At 43.1% G+C, this 12,902-nt stretch overlaps 1 protein-coding gene across 1 annotated transcript; it reads left to right on the forward strand.

Moving 5' to 3' along the window:
* Nucleotides 1–256: 256 nt before the first annotated feature.
* LOC124661427 (clavaminate synthase-like protein At3g21360) lies at nt 257–12,362 on the forward strand. Its single transcript, XM_047199283.1, has 3 exons — nt 257–646; nt 10,649–10,902; nt 11,702–12,362. The coding sequence occupies exons 1-3, from the start codon at nt 272–274 to the stop codon at nt 12,060–12,062; spliced, it is 990 nt and encodes a 329-aa protein (XP_047055239.1). The 5' UTR covers nt 257–271; the 3' UTR covers nt 12,063–12,362.
* Nucleotides 12,363–12,902: the final 540 nt, after the last annotated feature.

Genomic DNA, 12,902 nt, shown 5'->3' on the forward strand with positions numbered 1-12,902 from the left:
AAATTAGATCGCTAGTAGGTGGAAGAGTTTCGTATGCAGCAGCCATGCAGGCCCAGGGCAGTGCGGTTGCCGTCGTGAGAGAACGACAGTCCACTCTGTTCCAGAATCCGTCCACGTTCATCCAACCCAAAGCGTCTTCACTCCTTCCACTCTGAAGCGTCATCGTCACGTCTCTCAGCTCAGTCACACAGGCTCACAGAGAGTCTCGCAGAACTGTCACACGTACCCGCATCAGCAGGGAAACCAAACTCTCTGCAACCAGATAGCGCAGATGGCGGGGAGCAGCTTCTTCCAGGAAGCGCGCCTCCCGGAGCAGCGGGCCGTCGAGGGCATCGCCTTCCCTGCGGTGCTCGTCCCGAGCGGCGGACCACCGGGACAAGGAAGCCTCGACGAGTTCCTGGCGGCGGTGCGGTCGGAGCGGGCGTCCCGGGTGGAGCCGCTGCTGCGGGAGGCCGGGGCGGTGCTGCTGCGTGGGTTTCCCGCGCTGACGGCGGCGGACTTCGACCGCGCCGTGGACGCGTTCGGGTACGAGGAGCTGCCGTACGTCGGCGGCGCGGCGCCCCGCAGCAACGTTGTGGGGCGGGTGTTCACCGCCAACGAGTCGCCGCCCGACCAGAAGATCCCCTTCCACCACGAGATGGCGCAGGTCAGCATACCTCCTGCCCTGAGACCCGTTAGCGCAACTCGCCGTTCAGTTATCATTAGAATTTACTAGGAAATTTGCCCTTGCGTTGCACCGGGTGATTAATATCGGACCGGTCTGTTTAGGAGTGTCATCGCTACCTCTTCTATGCACCGCAGCTGCTAGTCCACCGACACACGTAGGTCAGTAGGAGTAGAGCCAAGCATTACCATCATCGCCGTCACCCCACTCCACGAAGGCCTTGACCGACCTCGGGGTTAAGGAGTAGAGGAAGCAAAGTAAAATTTATAAATCATAGATTAGACTATATTTTTAATTCAATATATTTAATTTATCCCTTTTCCTCTCTTCTCCCCCTATTATTTCCATCTCTTTTATTTTCTCCCGGGTACGATCCCCGTGGCCTGGAGCGAATCATTCATGTAGCTACATTACAAAATACTTGCAAGATCAAGGTACAGAATATTTGTGTGATGAGGAAACAAACGGAGTAGGATGTGTTCCTCACGCGAAAATGCATATAGATTAATCTCTGCTACTCCGTACTACAAGCAACTACCTAGTTCACTTCCAACATAATCCACACATGCATATACATGAATAAGAACAGAAGGCGTTATGTGGGTAGGGCGAGGAGGCGACAAATAAATGAATAATTAAAAAGTCACGCAGGCCCGCTACCAAGAGCAACATGGGCATATGGCCGGTCATGCTCCTTTACCGGGGATATTTTATAATTTGCCACACATTACATTGGACCTTTATAATTTGCCACACATTACTTTGTCTTTTACTATTTGCCACACATTACACTCATTCCTTTATAATTTGCCCTATTTCTCCCTTTACAGCTCTGTTAAATTATTTTACTCCAAAATACTTTGTGAAATACCGTAACTGTACGTATGTGGCTGGAACTAGTTGAATCGATGAACAAAACGAATCAAATCCCCCACTCAGTTGGGGGTCAACCACTGCTATTCTCCATTCCTCTTCCTAGTGACCACACGGGAGAGCACCATCCGAGCGAGCGTGCCAGGGTCCGCGCTGGCTGGCCGGCCGCCATGCTCACGATCGTCCCGTGTCCGGCCGAGCGACGGCGAGCTCCCATGGCAGGGGAGACAGCGGAGCTCCTCAACGCGTGGTACAGGGGCCGGGCGGGGACCCAAAAATGGAGCCATAGTGGTACTCGGCAGCATCTGCGGCTGGTGCGACGAGGAAGAGCCGGCGATTGCTTGCATCGAGCTGCTTTTGTGGATCTTGTTCTTCCGCTGTTGTAAAAGGAACGACGGTTTTGTTCTGTTTCGGTACTGATTTGTTTAACCAAACGACTGAGTGCAGATCTAATCTACTAGGTTGATCGTTCCAGCTACATACGTACAGTTACTGTATTTCACAAAGTATTTTGGAGTAAAATATTATAATAGAGCTGTAAAGTGGAGAATAGGGCAAATTATAAAGGAATGAGTGTAATGTGTGGCAAATAGTAAAAGACAAAGTAATGTGTGGCAAATTATAAAGGTTCAATGTAATGTGTGGCAAATTATAAAATATCCCCCTTTACCGAACGGACCAACCGCTGCTCCTTTGGCCGATTCCCCGCCACCGTATTCCTCCGGGACGGACGCCCTGCTCCCGCCCACATCAACGCCCCTGCGGGAAGCTGGTAAATCGAACGAAGGCGCCGGCATCGGACTGCACCGGGAGCTCCTTCTCCCGCAGGCCGCAGCGCGGCCGCCGGTGACCTGTACGCCAGCTACCTCGCGCCCCCAACATCCGGGTTGGGCGTGTCGAGCGCGCCGGGTGGCGGCAGTTTTTGGAGTCCGGCGCGGTCGCGGCGCTGCTACAGCCCGCGGTGGCCGGGGAGATTGCGGCGGCGAGGACGGCCTGCAGCTGTTGCCTGAGTTTTGGATCGAGATCTGGTGTCCTTAGACGCTGAGTGCTCGACTGCTCGGGGTCGTGGGGACTGGGGAGCGGAGGGACCCGGTGCTTCCCGTGGTGGTTGCAGAGGGGGGCCGATGCTGCGGATTCAGGAGAACCGGAGGGATTTCGAGCTGGGATTTCGATTTCGCTCGAGGCATCTTTGGTTGAAACTTTATGCGCGACGGAAGGGACTTGGAGCCGGAATTTCGATTGCGATCGAGGGAATCGAGGGTCTGGAGTCTTTTTATGAGGGAACACCATGGTCGCGTGGTCGAGCACGGTTGGTGTCGGAGCAGTGTTCGTATTGGAGAAGCCTGAGGAGTCCGGTGGCGAAGCGTTGCGTTGGAGAAGATGAAGGAGAACAGGCTTGAGACATAGATTGGGCCGAGCCACCTGTTAATGGGCCACGGGACGTACGGCAGGATCATACGAACGAACCGTTACATTCACTTGGCGGTGGCATATGGTGTAATTTGAGCGGAAAACAGGGGCAAAATCTGACGGACGAACAAGAAGCCCTTATTTTTTATTATTAGGTACTAGTACAAATGCCCGTGCGTTGCCACGGGTCCTCAAATTATATTTCTCAATACACATATATAATTCAAATATCATATATGAAATTTTAAAAATAGATTTCTAGGTGGGTATATAGAGTAGCAAAGTATAGACAATAAAAAAGAGGACCGAATGTTGGTTGAACTGTATCATAGAAGAACTTAATACATAGTCAGAAAGAGACATGAGCGAAATAACAAAACAAGATTGTTTTGCATCTGCGTCGTTCCAAGTTGTAGATCATCTTATTACTCTTCTGCGGTAAGTTCCACATCTCTGTTCTGGGCAGTCAGAACTGTCAACTCAACAACCTCTCCTTTCGGATGATAGTACAAATGCCCGTACGTTGCCACGGGACGCAAATTTCATTTCTAAATACACATATATAAGGGATACACATTCTTTGTAGCAAATAAGTTTAATGGAATCATCTTTGTCCACACTATGGTTGAACTCTAATCACCGACCCATTGAGGCACATGTGTTCAAAAAAGAAATGCAAGAAATTGGGCATCAAACGATAATGTTAAAATACTGTTATATTTTCGACCAAGTAGTCACATTTTATTCGTTCCTTACACAAATCTATCAATTAAGAAGCAACACTAACAACACACGATCTATTAAACAGCTAGGCCCTTAATTTAGTCTTCCAAGTCCATGCTTCAGCTTCTTCATTTTTTGCTTGCAATGAATGCCAACTTCTTTCTTGCCACTTCGAGCACCATGCATCCACTTGATTCTCTCCCTCCTTGATTCCTTGTTGCACATCTTTTCACACCACTAACTGCAGGAAGTCAAAGACTCCTCTTACTTCTTTCTTCATCCTATCAATGTTCTATGCCGTTATCTTGCAAGTTGCTTTTGGGAGATTAGAATAATCAAAAATCTGTCAGTTGATGTTATGCTATTACAGTTGCCGTGTCTCTTCAATCTCATTACTTTCTTTATCAGCTTCTTAAATGCTTGAAAGAACCAGTGACTCAATAATTCACATCCGATAATCATTACGTATCATTTAAGTTACAACAATAAGTTACAATATATTGATTTATTGCAAAATATGAAAGAAGGATAGAACAACATGCCTTATAAGCTTCGGTCATTATGCACATATTGTATCATAGTAGTCATGGAAGAAAATGTTTGATAACGTAACGAGTGAGGTGGCTACACTATAAGACGAGCATGTGTGCATCGTTTTTGTTTAAACGAAACAAGCATACATCAGAAGAGAAGACACTTCTCTATTAAATTATAATTCCAGAATGCAATGCAACCATGTTCTTGACAACGTCTCCGTCCATCTTCTTGATGGTGTTCGACTCGTCCCCTTTTTTTGAACCATGTAAAAGATAGAGAAAATCGAAGTAATAATTCACAATGAATCGCCGATCCGGCCCTCGGCCAACAGCTGTGTGAGACAATAGTACAAAACTGTGTGAGACAATAGTACAAACAAAGGTCAGGTTGGTTGATAAGTGTGATTGTTAGATGTGGCCTGGAATTCACTCATCTCGGTACCTCTGAGCTTCTTGACCCTAGAGGCACAAATTCTTTTCGGACACTCTATCCGGCAAAGATACCGAGCGAGACATCACCGAATAGCTCCAAGCTGGAGCACTCGATCCACATACTCTACCTCCATGATATCTGTAACTACATGTATTTGACCCAATCCAAGTAGACGAAAAACCTACAACACAACCAAATTAGCTTTTCTTTTCAATTTTATATCTAAAGAAGGTAAATGAAGAACTTTAACTAAATAGATCAATGTTGAGAAAGAAATCATACTACCAACAGTACAACATTAGATCTACACTGCTATGTTTCACAAAAATAAGCAATTTACATTTTTCCTTGTGGCCTGTTCCCTACAAAGAAACAGTAACTTGGGGTGCACAAGATATTCCCTACAAAGAAATATATATTTTTTGAGCATGGGTTCGGAATCAACTAATGTTAATTTTATATTGTGGGCATCGCAGAAACAAGCAAGAAAACTAAGTCAGTATCAATACCTCAGCAAATCATGATTACCGGAGATGCAGCTTGCACCAATATTGACATTACACCTGGGCGATTAGCGAGATGAATCATCATGCGAGCAAGCGATGCAATCTTAATTTTTAACACAAATAACGTTTACGATGCTCATGTCTACATGTGGTAAATGCAAGAGAAACCTTAGCTTCATAAACATCCCTTATACAGTTGTACAAGGTATCTAGAGAATAGAATAGAACTTATCCACGGTATCTTAACACAACTATCATCCATTGGAGGATTTTTGTAAAAGTGCAACCAGGAACCATTCGAACATCTTGCCACTAACATAGACACAAGCTCCGAATTTAAGATGTGACATAATGGCAATCACCAAAACAGCCAGCAGAGGATAATGTACCCTGGGGAACAGGGTACATCCTGCAGGTCTAAACAAAAATCGTAAGGAAACATCCAAGAATTTTCTGTTGTCTTCTCCACTAAAAAATATGTTACTTGATGAGTCATTCAAGTGCCATGTGTCTCTATACATGTAATCATCATTCTGAAATATAAATCATGTACTGTGGTTGTTCCAACACAAATCATGTACTATGATGCAATTATACAAGGGATCAAAGAATATAATCTTTTATGACAATTAACTCCACATATATTCTTTGTGAAATGAAGGGAGCTGGTTGAGATGGAAAACGTCAAAATCATAAATCACGAATAAACAAAAAATGGAAATCCTCATTAATAGAACCCATGAAAATAGAGAATGTTCAGTACAAGCACAATCTATGTTGCCCAATTCAGCTATACGTATACTACAAAGGAAAGCAGAGAGATTAAGACCAGACATGGTATTTCTACATTGCCTGAATTTCCTGTGCAAGACCATTTTCAGATTCCAAAATTCTAAACTACTTAGCTGCAAATCCAATGAGTGTTTTAAAAACTGAAATAGTTTTGCATCTACACAACACAGTGAAGCAAAGCAATGAGCTAAATTAGTGCATCCAACACATTTATGACTCACTCTACATTCTAGGCTTTACGTATCATCACAGTAATCTCAGGTCACTCATGAGAAATCAAACAACGTGAAAATAAGATTTGAATATGGTGAATGGAGGAATTAAGCCATAATTGCAAAAGATTCATCGCGCCGTGCTGCAAAACCAGAATAGACAATTTGTCGCACCATGCTGCAAAACCAGAAAAGAAAATTCAAACCCCCTCTCTCCTAGAGCCTCTTCCCTGGAAATTTCTAAAACACAAGAGCACCACATATCATGTCATGCTGAGCACGTCCGTCCTATTATGGTACTCATATCACAACATAAAATAAAATACAAAATATAGATAGCGACATAATAGGCCGGCGGTTTCTGTGCTTGATATAAACTAAATGCAGAAAATAGAAAGGCAAATTCACTCAAAGTAGAAAATGAATCTTAGTTTGAGCAAGACAATACATACTATAGACCGAGATTAATTTATCAATAGACATAAAGAGAGGTGAGACGGGGATAGTGAGTAAACCTGTAATACACACCCAGAATTAGCAAAGGAAATCACAAAGTACGAGTATGAATCTGTAGTTCTTGACAGATCTCTAGTAAGGTTCAAAGATGAACAAAAATCATCCTATTTCTCATGAAGGATAAAATGGAAAGAGGAGCATATGTACTATATATACTTGTATATTTAGAAGCTGTACATATATTCATATTAATAAGTTGTATTATATGTTCACGCTTGAGTGAAACTATGAAAGACAAGTCAAGAACCTATGTATTATTTTCCCCCTTTACCGGTCATTGCTTTGGATTATTGTAGTCCTGTGATGTTGAGTCAAACATGGTCGTTGCATTATAAGCTTGTGTCAACCTGGATTACGCATTCTAAAGTAATGATGAATCCAATTGAGAAATAGGATGATTAGGACAACAGATTTGTCCAAGCACAGTGTGTGACCCACATTCAGTGTCTCCTATAATTAGATCCACATTGTAGAGGTTGGAAAATACCATCACCAGCATCAACGAATAGGCCTGCAAAAGTAAGTAATAAAATGAGGTAATGCATATAAGGCTACAGCAGAAATGGACTTGTAAACTCTTAAAACAGCAATGAAGAGCTTAGGATTGTTGCACACAAGGAAAATCACCTGTTCAAGAACATTGACCTTTTAAGATCTTTTCAAACTCCATGGTTTCGTTCTTCTAGTATGATGCAACCAAGTTTGCCATTGCGATGATTGCAGGATCATTTTGGTACCTGCGGGCATTAAAGGAGTTTCAGAGAAGGATAATTTACGTTCCTTTGGATTTACAGTTTCACCACATATAGGTAAACTGATATTACAAGAACTCTCTTTTTCTTAAGAACACTCAGTTTTCACCTGCAAACGGGATATTATTCATGGACTTCATCTCATATATTGTCCTACCACAATGCCATTTGAACCACAAGTCCATGTACAATGGAAACAACTTGTAATGTTCAGGTTTCAACCAACGGCGTGAATCAAGTACCTTTGGTTCATGCCATCAACACCACTATCCTAATATACTGCAAGGTATAATTTTCAGCATACATGTCTCTTCTACCATTTTGGCGCTCTGAATGTCTTTACACAAACAGATAATTCATCCGTATGGAGTTTTCTTTTTGACGCCCACCACAACGCACAGGGAATTATCTAGTCAATAATTATCTACCATTGCGATGAACAAACACCATTAGTAATATGACCTTAAACATATTTCTGGACCTGAAAACATGAATTGTAGATTGAGATAACAACCTCGTCAGAAGTGGGTGGTGAAAAATTAGCAACGTATCCTTCAAATTTTGATTCGAACGGCATAAAAAACTTTTATCATAGCATATGAATTGAGTTGATGGAAACAACAGATAAGAATATTTCCAATTAATCCAGAACCAACTTCTAGAAGATAAATATGACATGTAAATACGTAGGATAGAAAGTGCCTATAGTCAGATCTAAGAGTCAAAACCACTGGCTATAAGCATAATTCCGAAAGCCCAATTTGGGAACACTTTATATCAAATTAATCAGCTCAGAAATATGGCAGCCATTGCGGTCAGTAAATTGACCTAAAATATTGTTACTTCATTGCTTGTATTGCAGCAGAGCATTACCTGACGAGGTTCCCTTGGTGGCGCCCGGGAGGAGGAGGCAGAGATCGCTGGGCGACAGCTTCAGCAGCAGCAGGCTGCACCAACAAGAGACGGAGGTGCTGCAGCAAGAAGGTGGCGGAGGAGGGCCAGGCCTACGCAGTGTATTCCGGCGCTCGGCGAAGATAAACATGACATTTCACAACAAGCAGCACGAATTATCAGTTAATAATTGATAGTCTTGAAAATACATTAGGCCTCATCCCAACACACAAGGCACATCCAAAACCTGAGGAAAACCATCCACCAATGACTCCGCTACCACATTGAAAAGCATACAAGCATCAAAGGAGTTAATAATGGATAGTCTTGAAAATACATTGGGCCATAGTCTGAAATGTTAATTTTGATGCATAGCTAAAATGGTTATTCAATCTAGTTTAAATTCATCCGGTATGTTAAAGATAAGTTTTTCCCATCTTGGGAATCGGGTAGAAGTTAGAAAATACAACTTCGAGACTAAGAAGAAGGTAGGACAAAGGTACTCCCGCAGAGAAATAATTATTTGCTACAAATCTACATATAAGAAGCATTAAACTATCTGGATCCATATTTTACTACCGCGAGATGCAGCTGTATGCTAGAAGTTACGGGAACACTTGTAACCAAAATACGGAAGAAAAGAATGATGAAATAATTTTCAGGAGCATAAGTTGTTATCTTGGTGTAGCTGAATAGTCATAAGATTCCAAAAGAGTGATATCTCCATGCTTCTAAAGGTCACATCATTGTAGCTATGAAAAAACACGAGTAAACGAAAGATTTAGGGACGGCAATACATCATGGGCTGCCATCAGTTAGCAACCTTCCATTGGTTCCACAACTCCATGCGCATGTGTTTGGTACAACTGAACATATCCTAATTTTTTTTATCAAGAACCGGTCGTAATGAATCCTGCTAAATCTACTGTACCTACTAACCAGTAATAACCACAACTGGAAATCTGGAATACAAGTTAGATCTAGCAGGGTTGTGATGCACATGCACAAAATCTGGAGAATCAAGCATGTACCTTGGATCAGATGTTGGGTACTTCCGTTTGTAGCTGCAGCGACTCCTCAGATGCACTTTGTTCTTGGAGGAGAGGAAAGGGCGGAGAGAGGATGCAGGCCTCGCGGAAGTTGACGGCGACGAAACGCAGGCTGCAGTTGGCGAGGGAAGCGACGGAGGAACATTAGGCGGTGGAGGAACAAGTTCTCCGTCGAGGATCTAAGCAGGGCAGCCCTGAGGTAGAGATGGCGGCGGCGCCACTGTCGACCCTAGCCCACTTCCAGTTCTCCCGAGGACATCGGCGAGCGGATTGCTGATGCTCTCGATGGGGGCGACCTCCCTGTTGCTGGCGATGTCGTCCTCCGAGTCCGACATGGGCTCTGGATGCGGCGCACACAACGACGCGCGGGCCTTCCGACAAAGGTACTGCAAGCGGGGATCTATGAGCCGGTGGATATGGGGTGATGGCCAGGGCGGTGGACGGACTCGGGATGGAGCTGGAGTTGGAGATCCTCGTTGCAATATAGGCGATAATGGCGGCGTTGGAGATCCGAGCGGCGGCTGGGGTGCACGATGGAGCAGCTGCGCGAGGGTTAGAGGAAGGGGGCGTTGGACAAAATGTTTCACTGGGCCTGGCCCATGTGGAGGACGGACGAGGAATCGACGACGAAAGGAAACAATGTATTGACGTATTGTGAGCAGATGGCAGAATAAGGAATCTATTTAGTCTTTTTAATTATTAGGTATAGACTCCGTAGAAACGTTGGCTTAATCGGGAGGCCTGAAGTCTGTAGCTCAGAACTAAGGGAAAGCTGATCAACACACTGGTTTTTAATTGCATGATGATGATGATGATTTTTGAGAACAATTTAAGCATTCCACCTAGTAGACATAGAAGTCTCCACTCTCCACACTCTGCATTTCACTTTTTTTTTTGATAATGGACGCTTTATTACTCGAAAAAAGATAAATGGAAATTATTACTCGACTCTGCATTTCACTACTAAACTGGTTACTAAAGTCAGGGTCTACATTCTAGATACTAATATCTTCAGTGATACGGAGTACAAAACTAATCAACCCCATCTGGAATTTCCATTTGCACGATGGAAACTCACCGAACATCAATTGACTTGATCAAGAGGTCTTGAGTCAGTAGCTCAAAACTCAGGGCAACGGCAAACCACACTCAACATAATTGCATCCGATGATTTTTCAGAACAATCTAAGTACCTAGGCATCGAAGTCCCCCCATTTCAAGATTGAAACAACATGCATTCTGCATTTCATTATCAGAAGTTCAGAACTCACCGGATTTATTCTTTCTTTAGGTTCCAACATTCCCAGCGAAATTGTTCTTCTTCTGTGAAGTGGAACCGAGGAGTGGTGGAGAGACACCAATAGTGCTCAGCCATTATGTTTATAAGAGGATGAACGAAAAATTTCCGGAATTTGTGGAAAAATTGGAAAAACATGGCCTTATATACACGCGGGTCTTAGGAGAGGGTGACGACCCATCTTCTCCAATCGGCCGTGGATGGCACTCTACATTTCTCACTAAAGATAAAGCCGTTGCCGAGGAAAGGTATGCTCTCTTATTCCTTTACAAACTGGTAGACTAATAGATCTACTATCACTTCTGAAAAATTGCATACAAATATCTACTGTAACATTACTAGATAATGTGCATCACTTCACCAAGTAAAAAATGGTACGGCAGAACTTCTGGCGGTCCGAAACATATATAGCAAGCCGAAAGTTTCTGAAATCCAATCACTACTAAACTGGTTAGTTCTGAATAGCTAGTGCAATTGATTGGAACTTACCAGTCCTGTACCAGTGGCTCTGGCGGAACTTATTCAATCAGTCATGCGGTCAGTTGATCAATTCTCTAAAGCTGCTCCCACTTGATATTTGAAAAATAGATGCGCTTCTTCTACCATAATATGCATGCACATAAATGTTGTAGTCTATGGTATAATCATAATTTAGAAATAGCACCATTTGGGTTCTAAATTTTTGGGATGGATGTTGATCTTTGATTAGGGGCTGATAACAAGGTGTATCTAGAGCTGAATATTGAACTAACAGCTAAATGTTGATTAGAGCTATATTACACGGCCTATTATAGAGTAGTAGGAGGTTTAAATAATTTCAAGTACATGAATGGCCTTCAGTTATTCTGCCCATGCTGGATTATTCCAATGGCCTGCCATCATGATATTGAGAACTGCATTTTTATGTTTCATCTTGTCATCTGTGCAGTGCATCGACCAAAAAATGCTTAAAACTTTTTATTAATAACATTTGAAATACAGTTTCATCGAGAACTGTAGCTGACTTACTATGTTGTCACTGAACTTGGGTCTGGCTTTCTTTTACAGGGCTGCGAAGCTTGGAATGAAGCTGGAATGGACCGACGACGGAGTTAAAACATTAATGGGTCCGATACCCGCAGTCAAGTGGGACGAGGTCCGAATGAGGAAAATATGGTTCAACAGCATGGTTGCTGCCTACACCGGGTGGAAGGATGCTCGGAACGATCCTGTTAAGGCTGTCACGTTTGGTGACGGCTCACCCTTGCCTGCCGATGTCATAGAAGAATGTGGGAAGATCTTAGAGGAGGAATGTGTCGCCGTTCCGTGGCAGAAAGGTGACATTCTTCTCATTGACAACTGGGCGGTCCTGCACTCTCGGCGGTCTTTCGAGCCTCCACGGCGCATACTTGCTTCTCTTTGTAAATAGCATGTAAATGCATTATGAGGCGTGAGGCCTTGCTGAAGAATTTCTGATCTGCAGTATGTATGTATTTATGACGTCTGTTTTGCAGTCACGACCGGATGAGCCCTAGAAATGCCAAAAAGCACAACTTCGGTAGCAAGTACACAAATGTTCTGGCTGTAGTTTTCGTCTTCGCTTGTCAATTTGTATGTCAGTGTAGATTTTATAACTGCTATGTTTCCATGGCGATCTAGATGGAATTATTTCCTTCTACAGATTTTGTTCGCTAATCACCACTATGAACTGTTGTATATTCCTCTTTAAGGGAATGGATTTTTTTATATTTTTCAGGGGAACAAATTGTTCTATAGTTGAATTTCTCTAGTTTTTAAGGTTTGCTGCCGTCTTTATTGATCACGAATAATATTCACACTAGCAATGATCGGCGCGCCGCGCCGGTATGGTGGCTAAATGATGTAATGTAGGTGAAATAACATAGATATATCACTTTGATTGTAATATGTACAATAAACTGGATCAACTAAAACGGCTAGGCTGGTAAATACTTGTGGGCTTCTATACTAAGGATGAATACATCATTCTGCCAATAGCTTTATTTCCTTGCATGCAATTTCTTATATGCACTCAAAAATGTGAACACAATTTATATCATTCTGCCAATAGCTTTATTTCCTTCTCCGCCTCTGGTTCGTTCTGCATCACTGCTACCGCAATCTTTGATCGATGCAACCACCATGCTGCGCAAGCGGATCTATCCTTTTATTTGCCTGAATGCCGACATGAATTTAAACAAACTTATTAGCAATATAGTGTCAATTGCTGGTGGCTACTTTTACTCACCAA

This window comes from Lolium rigidum, chromosome 6, assembly GCF_022539505.1.
Source record: "Lolium rigidum isolate FL_2022 chromosome 6, APGP_CSIRO_Lrig_0.1, whole genome shotgun sequence".
Taxonomy (NCBI): Eukaryota; Viridiplantae; Streptophyta; class Magnoliopsida; order Poales; family Poaceae; genus Lolium; species Lolium rigidum.

Bases quoted from the DNA above. Each gene is read 5' to 3' on its own strand.
- LOC124661427 (XM_047199283.1), top strand. From the start codon at position 272: ATGGCGGGGAGCAGCTTCTTCCAGGAAGCGCGCCTCCCGGAGCAGCGG. The intron at 647-10,648 runs GTCAGCATACCT...TTCTTTCTTTAG, and splicing joins TCCACCACGAGATGGCGCAG to GTTCCAACATTCCCAGCGAA. The intron at 10,903-11,701 runs GTATGCTCTCTT...TTTCTTTTACAG, and splicing joins AAAGCCGTTGCCGAGGAAAG to GGCTGCGAAGCTTGGAATGA.